The 14,628-nt window shown below is 64.3% G+C and overlaps 2 protein-coding genes across 8 annotated transcripts in view; one reads left to right on the plus strand and one right to left on the minus strand.

Moving 5' to 3' along the window:
- STK25 (serine/threonine kinase 25) overlaps nucleotides 1-11,122 on the plus strand; it is an 11,749-nt gene extending 627 nt beyond the window's left edge. The window contains exons 1-12 of one of the 3 annotated variants that reach the window (XM_073888820.1): nucleotides 2,472-2,763; nucleotides 2,872-3,060; nucleotides 4,929-5,159; nucleotides 5,932-5,988; nucleotides 6,525-6,633; nucleotides 7,265-7,422; nucleotides 7,509-7,694; nucleotides 8,039-8,184; nucleotides 8,377-8,491; nucleotides 8,647-8,718; nucleotides 10,251-10,387; nucleotides 10,633-11,122. In XM_073888820.1, coding sequence (XP_073744921.1) covers nucleotides 2,992-3,060; nucleotides 4,929-5,159; nucleotides 5,932-5,988; nucleotides 6,525-6,633; nucleotides 7,265-7,422; nucleotides 7,509-7,694; nucleotides 8,039-8,184; nucleotides 8,377-8,491; nucleotides 8,647-8,718; nucleotides 10,251-10,387; nucleotides 10,633-10,672 — 1,320 coding nt within the window. In that variant the 5' untranslated portion in view covers nucleotides 2,472-2,763; nucleotides 2,872-2,991 and the 3' untranslated portion in view covers nucleotides 10,673-11,122. Of the gene's footprint in view, nucleotides 1-2,471; nucleotides 2,764-2,871; nucleotides 3,061-4,928; nucleotides 5,160-5,931; nucleotides 5,989-6,524; nucleotides 6,634-7,264; nucleotides 7,423-7,508; nucleotides 7,695-8,038; nucleotides 8,185-8,376; nucleotides 8,492-8,646; nucleotides 8,719-10,250; nucleotides 10,388-10,632 lie in introns of those variants that run through there. The other 2 variants (XM_073888818.1, XM_025888411.2) reach the window with 2 other exon arrangements.
- A 184-nt stretch (nucleotides 11,123-11,306) lies between these two features.
- FARP2 (FERM, ARH/RhoGEF and pleckstrin domain protein 2) overlaps nucleotides 11,307-14,628 on the minus strand; it is a 108,086-nt gene continuing 104,764 nt past the window's right edge. For all 5 annotated transcript variants that reach the window (XM_025888359.2, XM_025888386.2, XM_025888369.2 and 2 more), the window contains 5 exons: nucleotides 14,143-14,261; nucleotides 13,492-13,652; nucleotides 12,395-12,502; nucleotides 12,013-12,164; nucleotides 11,307-11,799 (listed from right to left, as the gene is read on the minus strand). In XM_025888359.2, the coding sequence (XP_025744144.1) occupies nucleotides 11,730-11,799; nucleotides 12,013-12,164; nucleotides 12,395-12,502; nucleotides 13,492-13,652; nucleotides 14,143-14,261 (610 nt within the window). In that variant the 3' untranslated portion in view covers nucleotides 11,307-11,729. The remainder of the gene's footprint in view (nucleotides 11,800-12,012; nucleotides 12,165-12,394; nucleotides 12,503-13,491; nucleotides 13,653-14,142; nucleotides 14,262-14,628) is intronic.

The raw sequence follows: 14,628 nt of genomic DNA on the forward strand, positions 1-14,628 counted from the left end.
TGAGCGGGCGCGCAGGGGGAGCAGGGGCCGGGGGCGTGCGGCCCCGGCGGGGAGGCGGGGAAGGCTGCTGGGCAGACCCCGTGGGGCCGCGGCCCGGGTCCTCCCGGGAGGGTGCCCGCTGTTCCCCTCGGACCCAGGAGCGCTCGTCACGCCCGACCCCGGGCCGCCCCGAGGGGCCTGGCCTCGCGCGGGCCCCGCTGACTCCGGGGGGCCTTCCAGGCGTGCCCCGAGTGTGCCTGGAGCGAGCCCCTGCTGTGCCGCCGGCCCGGGGGCTGGTCCCCCGCGCCCCCCGCCCCTGTTGCCTGAGAACAGTGTGAGCGGAGGCTGACGTGAGGCTGAGGACACTACTCGGACAGCCAGGCGTTCCTCCCTGCTTGGTGCTGTTCCCCCCGGAGGGTTAGCTTGGCCAAGGCTTAGGCGGACTGCTGGGGGGTCGGGGGTGTCTGTTAGCACCCTCCGCTGGCCGCTGTGTGCTGAACTGGGGGGCTGGGGGGCACTGGGGCGAGGGATGAGCAGGGGGCCCGTGGGCCCGACTTGGGGGCGGAGGGTCGGGAGAAGGGCTCAGCCCCAGACCCAGGGGGCTCCTGTGGAGCAGGGCGCCCTGGACCGGCTGTGGCCGCCGATGGGGACTGGGCCGTGCCGACCGATGCTCAGCGAAGCTAGCAGGTTCTTCGTTCCTTTTGACGTTGGTGTCTGCTAAACTGCATGCGTGTGACGCCGGGGGGAGCTGGCCTCCAGCTGGTTTTTAAGAGCGCGCTGTAGGGCAGATTTTGCACCGGGAAGAGAGCCTCACTTGCTTCAGCCCAGTCCTGGTTCTGGTGAGTGACCGAAGCCGCAAAGAAGGCACACCTGAGAAGGAAGCGGGGTGCGCGCTGAGTGGCTTTGTCAAAGCCCACCTTGTAACTCCCACGACTGCTGCTCCCACCTCCACAGAATGCCACACGACCACGTGTCACGGGCTTCAGGATTTATTTGCATACTTCAGATGCAAAGGTGCTGACTAGAGAAAAGAATTGAGTTGAAAAAAACCATCTTACCTACGTGGCGGTTATTCAGGACACGTTAACAGGGCACTAAAACCAGTTAGTCCTTGCACTCGGCTTTTCCGTGTTTGTTTCCTGTAATTCCTCTAGCACCCTTACCACACAGGTGCTCTTGCCCCCAGTTTAAAAGCGGGGTGCTTAGAAATGTTAGTTGGCTAGAAGGTGACAGATTGAGGCTTCAAAGTCAAGTCTACCTGGGGCTGAAGCTCTCAACTGTCCCGTAATCAAATGGCAGGACGTGTCTCACTTCAAGGTTTCGTTTTTCTCAAAATAGAATAGAAATATTCTGTGCTGTTCTTCTTTTCCTCCTTGAAATACAGGAAGAAAAAAAAAAAAGCTGTGGGAGTAGTTCCCGTGGGTCCCAGAATGAGAAATTGGAGCCGTGAGCTGCGCCTGTCCCTGTAGACCGATGGTGCTCGGTGTCGGCCCTGGGCGGCCAGGTCACCCCTGCTGCGGGGGTGCGGGAGTGGAGGAGTTGGGGAAAGGACCCCAAAGGAAGGAAGCCTTCTGTCCTTTCAGAGGCCAGTAGACTCGGCCTCTGTCAGTGGCAGGAAGCCTGGTTTTCTCCTGAGATGGTGGTCACTGGGGCCGCGTGGGGCGTGCCCCCCCAGGGCCTATGCTCGTGCAGTGGCCGGCTCCCCTCCGCCTGGGTGGTTCCTGCCCTGCCCGCAGGCATGGCCACAGGTGCCCTAGCACTGGCTGCCCCACCTGTCATGTGCTGGGTGGGAATGGCTTTGCTCCCTTCGTTTTGTGGGGTGACATGAACGGTGGCCCCAGACCTGGCAGCTTCGGGGCTGGAGAACAAGGGTCTCAACCAGCAGAGCCACTCGAGCCTTGAGTGATTGTCTGGACTGTGCCTTGCCTAGAAAAGCAGCCCAGACCTGGGAGCTGCTTGCCTTTCCTTCCAGGTGGAGCTGGGAACACGGGGTCCCTGTGATACGCTCGTCGCTTGTCGTGTGAGGGTCTCAGGCAGGGGCGTTCTTGTCACGCTGTCTGCTGACTTGACGGGCCTGCAGGGGTGGAGACTCCAGGAGGGTGAGAGTTGGGGGTTGGGGCCTGGAACTCTGGCTGTGGGGGCCACCGTGTTCTGCTCCCAGGCAAGTGGAGGTCGCACCGCTCTGTCTCTCTGGTTGGGCTGCTATGGTGGAGCAGACAGACACACCTTTGGGCCTGTGTGGAGACTGATGCGGTGTTCTCCGCAGGGCTGAGGGTGGGCAGGGGACCCCTGAGAGCCGGAGGTGCAGTGGTGCTGGTTGGTGCTGCCGGGTGTCCGCCCTGCCTGCCCCGGCTCGCTCTCAGGCCGCCTCAGCAGAGGGACTCTCTCCAGTGACAGAGGACATGGTGGCACGGCACCAAATGGACTGGAGTTCCTGGGCGGCGCTCTTGGGGTGTCCTGCGGGGCTGTGGCAGCACGTCTGGGGCAGGGGCAGGGCTGCAGGCTGGCAGTGTGCCGGACCGCACGCCAGGGGCACTGACGGCTGAATGAACGGAAAGCACATTCGGGAAGGTGGTGAGGTGCGGTGTGGGCCCGAGGGGCTGTCTCCCTGACCACATTCCCCCGGGAAGTCCGGGACTGAGCAGGGAATGGTGGGGTTCCCCCCGCCCCCAGAGGTGGAGAAGGCCCTCTCTTTGGCAGGAAGGCGTTTTCATGCGGACTGCTGGCTGGCCGACCGTGCGGGCTGGGAGTTGATGGCGGGCCCCTGCCAGGCCTTTCTCTCAGGTCTGGGTGGGTTCTGGTCCCGTGACCCACGCCCCCGTCCACACTCTGAAGACAGCTGGGCAGCTGTGACTCGCAGCCCCATGCCTCACTCGTGCTGGTTTTCCTCAGAGCGTGTGTAGCAGGAACGGAGCTGCCCGGCAGTTGGGCCCCAGAGACCTGAGTGGCGCTCAGCTCTCCATGTCCTGCTGAAGCCTTCAGCCCAGGGGACTTGGCAGTAGCTCTGGCCACATGCATCTGCCGTGCCTTGTCCTCCGCATGCGCTGGCTCTGGGACCGGGCCGCCGGTCCCCGTGAGGAGGTGAGGAGGGCCACGTTTTAACTGGCGGGGCCAGGGTGAGCGCGGACGCCTCACCGGGCTGCCGGAGGGGCCTGCCTCTGGCCCCTTGCCCAGCCTGCCTTGTGTGGGGGACTCTGCGATGCTGCTCTTGGCGCCTTGACCCCTGCCGGGACCCGCTCCACTCAACTTTCCTGCGAAGTTCCCAGCTCCGGGGGGCCCTCGGTCTTCTGGCTTTTGCCTGGTGCTCAGATTCGGGGCTGGGGAAGGTGCTGTGGTGGGTTCAGGTGTGGCCTGCGTGTGCCGGCTCCTCCCTCCCAGTTACACACCTTGGGAAAGGCAGCTGATTGGCAGTTTCTACTGACGTGGGGTCTCACTGTGGGCCCAGCCTGGGGGTGAGTCCGAGGTGGGCTCCCAGGTGTGTGCGGAGTCCATGCTTGGAGGACTCTCCTTGGCACCGTGGGGCACCCATCGCTCCCAGGATGGGCCTTCCCTCAGCACTGGTGTACACAGCAGTCAGTGCTGATGCATGGTGAGCTGGACTTTTTTTCCTTCTTATGCCTGGCCACGTTAGATTCACGCCAAGATGCCCCCTTGTCGATAGGTGCTTGGGGGTTTGGGAGCAGCCTCTCGAGGGAGGCACCTCCTGGTGGGTCTGAGTCCCCAGGCCTGAGAAAGCCCGTTCTGCCTTTGTTTGGACAAGACGCTAGGCCCCACCCTTGCCTCTGCCCAGGGCCTCAAGCCCCTGCGTGGGTCCTGGGGCACCCCGCCCCTCCTCGTCCCTCTGGAACTGTGCACACAGCCTCTAACTGAGAACACAGTGAGCGGCTTGGTGTTCTCAGGAGCCTAGGGAGCCATGCAGGCAGGGGCTAGGGGACCCCCGGGGGTGTTGCCATCCTTCATGGAGCCCCCACGTTGAGCCATCTCAGCCCGACTCAGGGAGGGTCAGCATCAAGAGTGTGGTCCTCAGCCCACGGATGGACGCCTCTCTGCAGCCGTGTCCTGGGGCTCAGACTGCTGGGTGCTCTCTGTCCCAGCTGCTCAGCACCCCTCAGGCCTTGTTTGAATTTCGGTCTGAGGATTGCACGCACTGGTTTTCTGGGATACTTGCCTATCCAGGATTAAGCATCCAGGAGAGCATCAGTTTTCGACTCTGTGCTGGTGTCAGGGTGTAGCTGCCTTGAAGACTGATGTGGGGCGAGAAAAGGAGCCCTTTCCAAGGGGCATGGCTGCCGGCGTTGGTGGTATAGTGGTGAGCATAGCTGCCTTCCAAGGGGCATGGCTTGCAGGCGTGCAGGGAGAACTCGGATAAATGCGTGCTGGGTCTGTGTTCTGTTTTAATGCGTGGACTTTGTTGTTTAAGAGTGTCCCGGGCCTACAGGAGAATGAGTGAGTGCCGGTCCATCCCTCTTCCCTTTCTGGAGGGTCTCCGCCTGCTACTCACATCTCTAGGCTTCAGTGTGGTCTGTTTGTTCCAAGCGCAGAGGCGGCTGGGTCCGTCCTTACTAACTAGGCCTGTGGTTCGTGAGAGGTTCTGGCTGCCGCCCCCACCGTCCCCACGGTCGTACGGGATCTCGCCTCGCTGTTTCCACGTCCCTTTAAATGTGTGTCTGCGCCTCACTTGGTCCTCCCCACGCGTGGGGCCTTTGTGGTCCCTCCACCTGCTCCACGACCTGACCCCTCGCCTAGTACCCGGGCCTCTCTGCTCTCGGACGATCTTTTCCTCTGTGTGGAGGGTACGTTTAGTTTTTCTGAACAAAAAGGGATAAAAGGAGAAAGGAGAAGAGAACGTGGGTGAGCTCACACACGAGGAGTGTGGCTCCTCGTTTGGGGGACGGTCACCTCGGCCCATCCCGCTGCCCCGACGGGCTGCCCGCCCTGTGTCCCTGCAGCACTCCCGCGTGGACCCCGAGCAGCTCTTCACCAAGCTGGACCGTATCGGCAAGGGCTCCTTTGGGGAGGTGTACAAGGGCATTGACAACCGGAGCAAGGAGGTGGTGGCCATCAAGATCATCGACCTGGAGGAGGCCGAGGACGAGATCGAGGACATCCAGCAGGAAATCACTGTGCTCAGCCAGTGTGACAGCCCCTACATCACCCGCTACTTCGGCTCCTACCTGAAGGTGCCTGGGGGGTGGGCGGGGCTTGCCCTGGGCTGGGCCTGCTTCGGGAGGTGCCAGTGCCAGCCGCCCCCGGCCCAGCCTGCGTCTGGACAGGTGGAGTGACAATGCCCAGTGTTCGTGCGGTTGGAGCTGCGGGGCCCTGGGAGTCCCCGTACCTGCTCGGAAGGCCTGGGCTGGGTCTGCCCTCCCGGGGGACAGTGGGGCAGAGAGGCCTGGTCTCAAGGGTGAGGGACCCCAGTAGTTGAACACAGACCCATCTTCACAGTGGAGTTGGTCCCCCAGAAACAGCCGTCCCAAGGGCCAGGTGGGTGTGCAGGGCGTGAGTAGGGTCTAGTTAGCTCTGAAGGGTCGTGCTGACCCCTTGCCCGGCTGTGGGCATCTCCTAGGGTTGGGGCAGCCCCCGTGGGACAGCGTCTGGGAGCCCTGCTGGGGGCACTCTGCAACCCCTGCAGCCGGAGCCCAGTGTCAGCTCCCGGGGGGCCTGCCCAGGGGGAAGGGGGATGCTTGGGGTGCAGGTACAGGGAGCCCGAGTGCTGGCTGGGCTTGCCGTCTTCCCAGTCTGGTTTTTGATGGGGTGTGGGCATAGGGGACTCGGCCACTGGTCTGTCTGCAAAGTGGTTGCATTGGGGGTCTGATAGGAGGGGAGCTGGACGGGGCTGCTGGGGCCCTTTTGTGGAGTCACCCCTGCTGGGGAGGGTGTGTCCCGGGGCCCTGGCCCGGCTGTGCCCCTTTGCTCTCTGCCCCGTGCTGACAGGTGTTTCTCTGGTCCCAGAGCACGAAGCTGTGGATCATCATGGAGTATCTGGGCGGCGGTTCTGCGTTGGACCTGGTGAGGTGTAGGCCACAACAGTGGGCAGCTTGCCGTGGGCAGGAGCAGACAGAAGAAGGTTGCTGTGGGGGCTGCACCGGCAGCACCTCTGGACCCACTGTCTGAGGCCCCCTGGCCTCTCCTTTGCCGTTCTGGTGTATTACATATTACTTAGGAGCCATCTAAGCCGAAAAATGAACTGCTGTTTGCAGTCCCCTTCCACTGCTTGTGCTGAGGGGTCCTGGGCCTGTAGGGTGCAGGTGAGGTGGGGGCCCCCAGGCAGACAGGCTCGGCAGTGTGGCTGGGACCCCGTTTGCAACAGAGAAGGAAGCAGTGTCCGCACTCTCAAGAGAACCTTCCCCACTTCCACCTGACTCAGCACACGGAGCTTCGTTTAATCAGGAGCTGTTGAGGGAACGAGAGGTTCCCGCTGTCCGCAGGGCCCCTCCTCTGGTAGAGAGGTGGTCGAGTCAGGGCCCTGGCGATGGGTCTGGAGTGGCGTGGAAGGAAGGGCTGGTCTGTGTTTGGGGGTGCCTGAGGCCCTCCTCTGCCTGCAGCTTAAACCCGGCCCGCTGGAGGAGACCTACATCGCCACCATCCTGCGGGAGATCCTGAAGGGCCTGGACTACTTGCACTCGGAGCGCAAGATCCACCGAGACATCAAAGGTCCCTGTGCCCCCCGACCCTAGAAGCGCCGGGGTGGGAGGTGGCAGGTCGCTGTGAGGGGTGTGCGGCTGGGGGTGCTGGGGGCCCGGGACCCTGTAGCTCAGCGCTTCCGGCCTTTACTCTCTCCTGATGCTGGAAACCGAGCAGTTCTGTCGGACAGAAGGTAGTCGCCTGTCCCTGCTATATAGCTCTGTACCTTGTGTGAGCAGGGCCAGTGCTTTGCTCGTGGCCCCCCATCCAAGTGTCAGCTGTGGGTCTGAGCCCCCCCCCACCCTGTGGCCAGCCCTGCTGAGCCGGCGAGGCAGCTGGGAGCGGGAGGCCGAGGGTCAGAGTCCCCTCTGCCTGCCGCGCTGTGGCTCTGCTCTTGGGCTTTGTCACGAGAGGCAAACACTGGGAGGGCCCTGGAGCTCGTGCTGGGGGCGCCCAGGTGGGCCCCCCATGCTTTGCAGCTACCCACCCGCAGTGCCTATGGCCCTGGGTCTCTGGCCCACTGGCTGGAGAGGAAAGCTGAGGTCCCTGAATCAGACGCACTGGGTGTCCCCAGGTGGCCTTGTGCTTCCTTCGGCAGCTGCATGCAGGCTGGGGCCCTGCACGGTGCTGAGGGTGACACCTGCTGTCCTTTGTCGAGCAGCCGCCAACGTGCTGCTCTCAGAGCAGGGGGACGTGAAGCTGGCAGACTTCGGGGTGGCGGGGCAGCTCACAGACACGCAGATCAAGAGGAACACGTTTGTGGGCACCCCCTTCTGGATGGCACCCGAGGTCATCAAGCAGTCGGCCTATGACTTTAAGGTGGGCACGCTGGTGGGTAGGAGGGTGGCTGCGGCACAGCCTGGGGAGCCCCCGGCAGCCACGGTCCTGTGTGGGTCTCTGTCCAGGCCGACATCTGGTCGTTGGGGATCACAGCCATCGAGCTGGCCAAGGGTGAGCCTCCGAACTCTGACCTCCACCCCATGCGTGTCCTGTTCCTGATCCCCAAGAACAGCCCGCCCACCCTGGAGGGCCACCATAGCAAGCCCTTCAAGGAGTTTGTGGAGGCCTGCCTCAACAAGGACCCCCGATTCGTAAGCCCTGTCCCGTGGTGGCGCCCAGGGCCCTGGCTCCATGGGGCAGGCTGGGAGGGGCCTGAGCGGTGACATGCGGTTGGGCTGCTTGGGAACCAGGCCCCGTGGGAGGTGAGTGGGCCTGAGGCCCCTTTCCCTGTGCCAGGTGTCCCCCCTGCTCCAAGCCCCTCCTGATCCTAGGGTGGGACCCACCAGCGGCTCAGCTCTAGGGGAGCTCCCCCACCCCCAGCCTCCTGGTTGCCTCCTCCCACTGGGTCCCCCCGGGGGAGCACTGAGCTCCAGGGCCTGAAGGCAGAGCTCAGCTGTCCCTGGCACCGGGTGACCTGCGTCCTTTTCCCCGGCAGCGGCCCACTGCCAAGGAGCTCCTGAAGCACAAGTTCATCACACGCTACACCAAGAAGACCTCCTTCCTCACCGAGCTCATCGACCGCTACAAGCGCTGGAAGTCGGAAGGGCACGGCGAGGAGTCCAGCTCCGAGGACTCGGACATGTAGGGGCCCTTCCGGATGGCGCAGACCCTCACGGCCTTGGGCCATGGGTCCCTGAAGCCCAGGCGGGCCTACTTAGCATTTAGGGCTATGAGGTGGCCTCCAAAATAAACGGGAGGCTAGACAAGGTGTGGGCCTTGGGACTCCCAATCCCAGCCCCCAGGGCCCTCACAACCCTTGGCCTTCCACCCCAGCGATGCAGATGCTGAGGACGGAGAGCAGGGTCCCATCTGGACGTTCCCCCCCACCATCCGGCCAGGCCCGCACAGCAAACTGCACAAGGGGGCAGCCCTGCACGGCCCCCCGAAGGTCTGAGCTGGCCGGGGGTGGGCGGTGCTTCTGGGGGTGGCAGGTGCCCTGGCGTGGGTGCTCCCACGGAAGCGTGGGGGAGGGAGCACGCCTGCCCCCTGGGTGTGCACCCTTTCCTCTGCCCTGCTCACCCTGCTGTCGCTTTGACCTTGCAGTCTGCGGAGCCCGTCAAGAGGCAGCCGAGGTCCCAGTGCCTGTCCACGCTGGTCCGGCCTGTGTTTGGAGAGGTGAGGGCCGTAGTGCCGCCCGCAGACACTTTCCACGCGGTGTTACACGAGGTTTACAGTGAGGGGTGCCGCCAGCCCGCCCTGCGTGTGGGGTTTCCGGGCCCCTCGGAACCCACTGTGGTTGGGCCCATATCTGGGGGCCAGGCTTTCTGAGCAAAGAAGTGGTTGGGACAAAGTACCTTCATGTGACCTTCCCGAGTTCTCAGCCCGCTGGGGTCCTTGAACAAAACTAGAGTTCTGTGACTCTTTATTCTGAATTATAAACACGGGACCGTCACCTGTTCAGAGAGCCTGGGAGGCTCAGTTCTCAGTGTTGGATGTCCGGCCCAGGGCAGGGAGGCCTCAAGGGTGACTCCCCAGTGGTCCTGTCACCCTTCGTGTCACCACCTGCTGATGGGTGATTGGTAACACCCCAGGAATACGATGCAGCCAGGTTCCCCACACCCCGTCATGGGCCTGGTTCCCACCCAGGTGACAGCAGCACCCGGAGCCCAGGGAGCGAGGACGGGACGCTGAGAGCCTGTCTGAGGGAAGGGGTGGGTGGAAGGGCATCTGCGTACAGGCAGGAGAGCGCCCACCCAGAGGGGTCTGGAATTGCAAGGGGGGAGCTCGGAGAGGGGGAGGTGGCGAGAGAGGGACTGTCGCGGGTCGGGCACCCGGAGCTTGTGGGGCTCAGCCGCGACGTTTGCCCGCACCGGCAGCGAGGCAGGGCCTGGAGGGAGGTGGCAGAGTGTCAGAGGGGAGGGCCAGGGCCGCTAGCGCCCTGGGCTGCTGAGTGGGTGGCGGGGGCTTTGAGGGACGTGTGGCGGTGGGGCCGCGGGCCGCTGGAGCTCCTGCACGTGCGTGGGGAGCATGGCTTCATCCAGCTTGTCAGGCACACCCGCTGTGGCTCCTGATTCCGGGGGCTGGGCCTGAGGTCGAGGCTGCTGGAGGGGGTGTTCTGGGAGGCACGCAGGCTCCTTCCCTTTTTGTTTCTGTGAGGAGTGCGGCAGGAGCACGGGGTTGACCTGTTTCTAACTGCTGCCTGCCAGGTCAGCTGGAGGGCGGGGGTCCTCCATCCGGTTCCCACCGCGTGGGTGGTAGGGGGGCCAGGATGTGTGGATCTGGCCGTGCTGGGGCACTTGGGGTTTTGAGCTTCTGTGACTCTGAGTTGGGAGGAAGCCACGTGGTTAGCCTGGCCCACCTCAGTGCCAGAGGCCGGTAGAGACCCCTCTTGAGAACCAAGACCTGAGATGGCCTGGGGCGTGGGGGCGGGGCAGCCCCTGCCTTCCCCGGCGGCGCCCTCGGCTCTGCCTCCATTCCTCACCAGAGCCTCGGGGACTTGGTGGCACCCAGCCCCTCCCGGCTTCGTGGAGGACGGACTGCTAGGTCTCTGGTGCAGGTGGAGGTGCGGTGCGCCGGGTCCCACACATGCAGGCCCCGGGGACGGGCTGGGGAGCCTTTGGGGCGAGCCTCTCGCGAGAGCCTCCCCGCCAAGGGCCCCGTGCTCGGGCAGGAGCTCACAGCTGAGGCGCACGGGGGTTTCTCGGCAGCTCAAGGAGAAGCACAAGCAGAGTGGCGGGGGCGTGGGGGCGCTGGAGGAGTTGGAGAACGCCTTCAGCCTGGCTGAGGAGTCCTGCCCTGGCATCTCGGACAAGCTGATGGCTCACCTGGTGGAGCGGGTGCAGAGGTGAGGCCCTCACACTGGGGACGAGGCTGTGCGCCTCTCTCCCGCTCTCCCATCGTACCTTCCGGTCTGCCTGCCTTTAGCGGCTGTGCCCACGGGCTCGATTCAGAGGGCAGGGCGCCTGCTGGGCGAGCCCCCGGAGCCCCGAGCCTGCGGCCCGCCCTGTGCGGCCGCCCACTGCCCACTCCCCCGCGGCGGCGGCGGCGGCGCGCCCGGTCTGCACTCCAGGCCAGGCTTCTTCTCCGCAGGTTTTCGCACAGCAGAAACCACCTGACGTCAACCCGCTGAAGGGCGTGGCTGCTCGTGGAGCGTGGGGAGAAGGGTCTTTGTGCGGAGCTCGTCAGGCCTGGGCGGACTTGGAACCCCTGTGCTGCTGCGGCCACGTGGGCCTCGCTGCTGGGTCACAGCCTCCTCCCCTTCCCGGCAGCGGAGCGGCGAACCCCGCGGCGCCCTGGACTGAGGAGCGGGGACTGTTGGGCCCGTCCGCCTCCTCCCCTGCCCAGGGGCCCACGGTGGCCACGCCGGTCATAGATTGGCCTGGTGGTGTCGGATCAGGTACCGCGTCTCCAAAGTACTCGAGTCAGCCAGAACTGGTTGTGGTGGTGTGGTTTTGGTTTTGTTTTTGTTTTTAAAGAAAATGAACTTCGTTTCCCTAAATGTTCTGAAGTTAAGGTGTTAGTTTTCATAGAATATGGAGAGGCTCCTGCCACTTTGAATAAAGACCTGAATTGGAGAGATGCTGGCGGTGGGTGGGGCCCGGTTCCTGGCTTCTGAGTCCTTGTCCCGGCACATGGTGACCGCGGGGCTGCCGGCAGAGGGCAGGGCTGCACGCAGGGTGCGGGGAGAAGCCCTTTATCTGGCACCGCAAGCACATGAGCACGAATGAACTAACAGCTTATGTCCCTTTACTTCCAATTTGTTGGGAAACACTGCGAACTAATAAATTAGAGGCCCTTGGGGGAACTTTGGTTTCCCCTTCTGCAGAGGTCTGCGGGGGCAGGCACCACAGTGGCTTCTGCTGGGCCTCCGTGCAGCACGTGTCGTGGGGTCCTGCTCTAGGCCAGTGCTCAGCAGGTGCCGCTCAGGCAGAGGGGAGGGCGGATGAGCACGGGGCTTGCTCCATCCCGAGCTGGGCCTGCAGTTTCACGTGCATGTGGGATCCTCCTGGTGCCCACGGGGCTGAGGCGGTGCTGCCCCTCCCAGAGGTCACCGAGGCTTCCCCCTGCACACCGTCCTACCCCACCCGCCATCCTGTGTTGGGGACGCTGCGACATGCAGTTGCAGGGGAAGTGCTGACCCAGCTCTGCTTCCTTGGCTCTGTCCTCGTCGGGCAGGATGGGCTGCTTCATGCCTCTTCCTCGGGACACCTGGCCCTCCCAGGTGAGCTGCCGGCTCTCTCGATCACCTCCATCCACCTGGAGCAGAGGTGGGACCATCAGAAGCTCGCAAGATACTCACTTGGGAGTCAAGGGATGCTCTGGTCATACCCGTGGCCTTGTGCTCAAGTTTCTTCCCGAGGACAACCCCAAACATGGAGTGAGTGGGACAAGGCAAGGACAGGTGGAAACCCTGGAAGCCGTGCTCAGCGGCAGGGGACCCCAGGGGATGGTGGCAGACCCCAGGATTACCTCCCAAACGTGTACTTGCTCTCAGCTCGGAAGAAGTAGACGTGGGATTTGAACTGGAGCTTGAAGACATGCTGCTTGTGGACACCATCAGCCTCCTTGGGGACACTCACGCTGTAGCCCAGCAGCGGGAGGCTGGCCAGGGGATAGTCGTCCTGCGAGGTGGCACGCGGCTTTGCAGGTGCTGTCCCCACCAGCCAGCCTCATGGCCCGCTCTCACTACGCTGGGGCCTGGGGAGCCCTCCCTGGGGGAGCAGGTCAAAGAGCCGGAAGACCACCCTCCTCTGAACTGGAAGTGTCGCGGCTAGCAGGGGCGTCGTCTGCCAGCGACAGGCACAGCCCCCCCGGCCCCCGGCCCCCCGGCCCTCCCCCCAAGCACCCGTACCTGATGAGTTTTGTAGAAGAACAAACAGAAATTGGTAAAGACCACCCAGAGCTTCTGCCAGCCGTTACTGTTCTTGAATTTTCTCAGCAGGTACCCTGAAAGCTGATTCTGCAGGAAGAGAAAAAGCCACTGGACCCGGTCCGTGTCCTAGGACACTCCACCCAGAGTAGCACCTGCTCCCCCAGAATGCAGCGTCGGCCCCTGCGGCCTTCCTCTGCTCTGGCTGTGACCTCACTGCTCTGGGCCTGTCGGCCTGTGTGTCTAACGGAAGGAGGTTTAAAAATCTGGAGAGTGAAATCCCAGACACTAAATAGAACACTACGTTTCTTCTCCCCGTTCAGTGATTCCAGCCGTGACCACCACGGACCACACAGAGCCAAGTGAATGCAGTTCTGACAAGACGCCCCAGCTCCCGGCCCTGAGTGTGGCGTCCGCGCCAGCAGGGTTAGGAGTGAGCTGCTCCCCTGCCCCGGCCCGTGAGGAGGCCGGAGTCCTCACCCAGGGATGGCCACCCTGTGGCCAGTGACCCCACTCTCTGCTCATAGCCCTCCCTGCGGGGCAAGGCAGATGGGCGCCCTGCCACTGTGCCCGTCCCCAGGCTCATGGGGCCTGCTTGCGTGCTGGGCCCCAGCTGCCGCGTCAGCCCAGGGCTCTGGAGGCTTCCTCACCGGGCACTGCTGCTTCTGCCCGGGGTGTGACGGGAACTCGAAACCGCCCCCCTCGAGTGGGAGGCAGCCTGAGGGCTGAAGGGCTGGAGTCCAAAGCGGCTACTCCAGGTGATGGCGGGGAGGCAGCAGCCCCTGTGAGAGGAGCCCTTTCCAGAGAACCCCGGGGATCCTACCCCCTGCACCCTCCCGCACACGCGGCTCAGAGCTGGTCTCACGGGCTGGCACCAGCCCTGACGGGGACGGTCAGCCCGCAGCCTGGTGGCCGCCTGGGCCGCTTTGCCAGAGGGGACTTGCCTACCTGGCTTCCCGCCCGAGGGGACAGAGCAGGAGAGCGCTCCCACGTATGCCTGTCCCAGCCCTGCCACGTGGGACCCCCACGAGCCCCGCCCACTAGCCAGCACAAGCAGAGGGTGCCCGCGGCAGCCATACCTCGACAGCTGCGCTGTGGTCGGCTCTGGAGACGCTGGTGTTCCGGTACCAGCACACGTGCACTGTGGTGTTGGCCCGGTGCTGGCCCTGCCCCTCCAGGGTGCCGTGGCAGCCACGAGCATCTCCGGACTCCTGCTCCAGAGCCGCCGCCTCAGAGGATCCTGGGGGAGGAGCCAACCCCTCTCAGAGATGGGGGCAGGGGGCGCGTAGGGCCTGGGGTGCCCTTGGTCTGGTGCTCAGCAGAGGGGCTAGGCCCGGGGAGGCCAGGAGCCCGACGGCCCAGGGCCCACATGACGTGCTTCTGCCAGAGGAGCTCGCTGTCCCTCCCGGTCCCTTCCCACCCCAGGGGGGCCAGAACGTGCCTCGTGGAAGGAGAACACGCGGGCTCTAGCAGGAGGCCTGCGACCAAGAAAACGGGTTTGTAGGGGCGCCTGCGTGCCTCAGTCGGAGCGCCCGACTCTTTGGCTCAGGTCATGATCTCAGGGTCGTAAGACGGAGCCCCACGTCGGGCCCCCTGCTCAGCGGGGAGTCGGCTCCTCCCTGTGTCCCTCCCCTCCTCCCCACTCACGCTCTCACAAGAAAGAGGCTTTGTAGAGAAGCCTGCCCAGGTGCGGAGGGGGCTCTACGGGGGGCAACTTGGCCAGAACTCACTGTAGGGAGGAGCGCACACCACGCCGCCCGGCAGCGCCAGGGACTGGTCACTCCCGCTCTTGGCCGCGTCGATGGCGGTGTTCAGGTCACACAGCCACTTCTCCTTTTCCAGGCGAGTGCTGGGGGGAGGGCCGAGGCTCAGAGCCGGCTCAGCAGAGCCACCAGGGCCTCCTTGCTGTGCCAGCTCCTCAGAGCGAGACAGAAGGCTGCAGTGCCCTGTGTCCTGTGGGCCCCGGGGGGCTGTCGGGAATGCTGCGGGGGGCCCAGCCCGCGTGCCCTTGGGAGCTCTCAGGGGCGGCAGAGCAGGGAAGGCAGCCCCTCAGTGCTGCGACGGGGGCTTCTGTAAGGGGGGGTTGCTGCCCGAAACAAAGACTTCGGAGCCTCTGGGGCCGAGATACAGGGTTGGTTGCTGGTTCCCGTCCAGGTGCCCAGGCTGTGGGGGGCGCTCGTGTCCCGTGCTCGCTGCCATCAGCCAGGACATCAGTC

The sequence above is a fragment of the Callorhinus ursinus genome, unplaced genomic scaffold (assembly GCF_003265705.2).
Source record: "Callorhinus ursinus isolate GAN/ISIS: 27379988/994484 unplaced genomic scaffold, GSC_fseal_2.0 scaffold96, whole genome shotgun sequence".
NCBI lineage: Eukaryota > Metazoa > Chordata > Mammalia > Carnivora > Otariidae > Callorhinus > Callorhinus ursinus.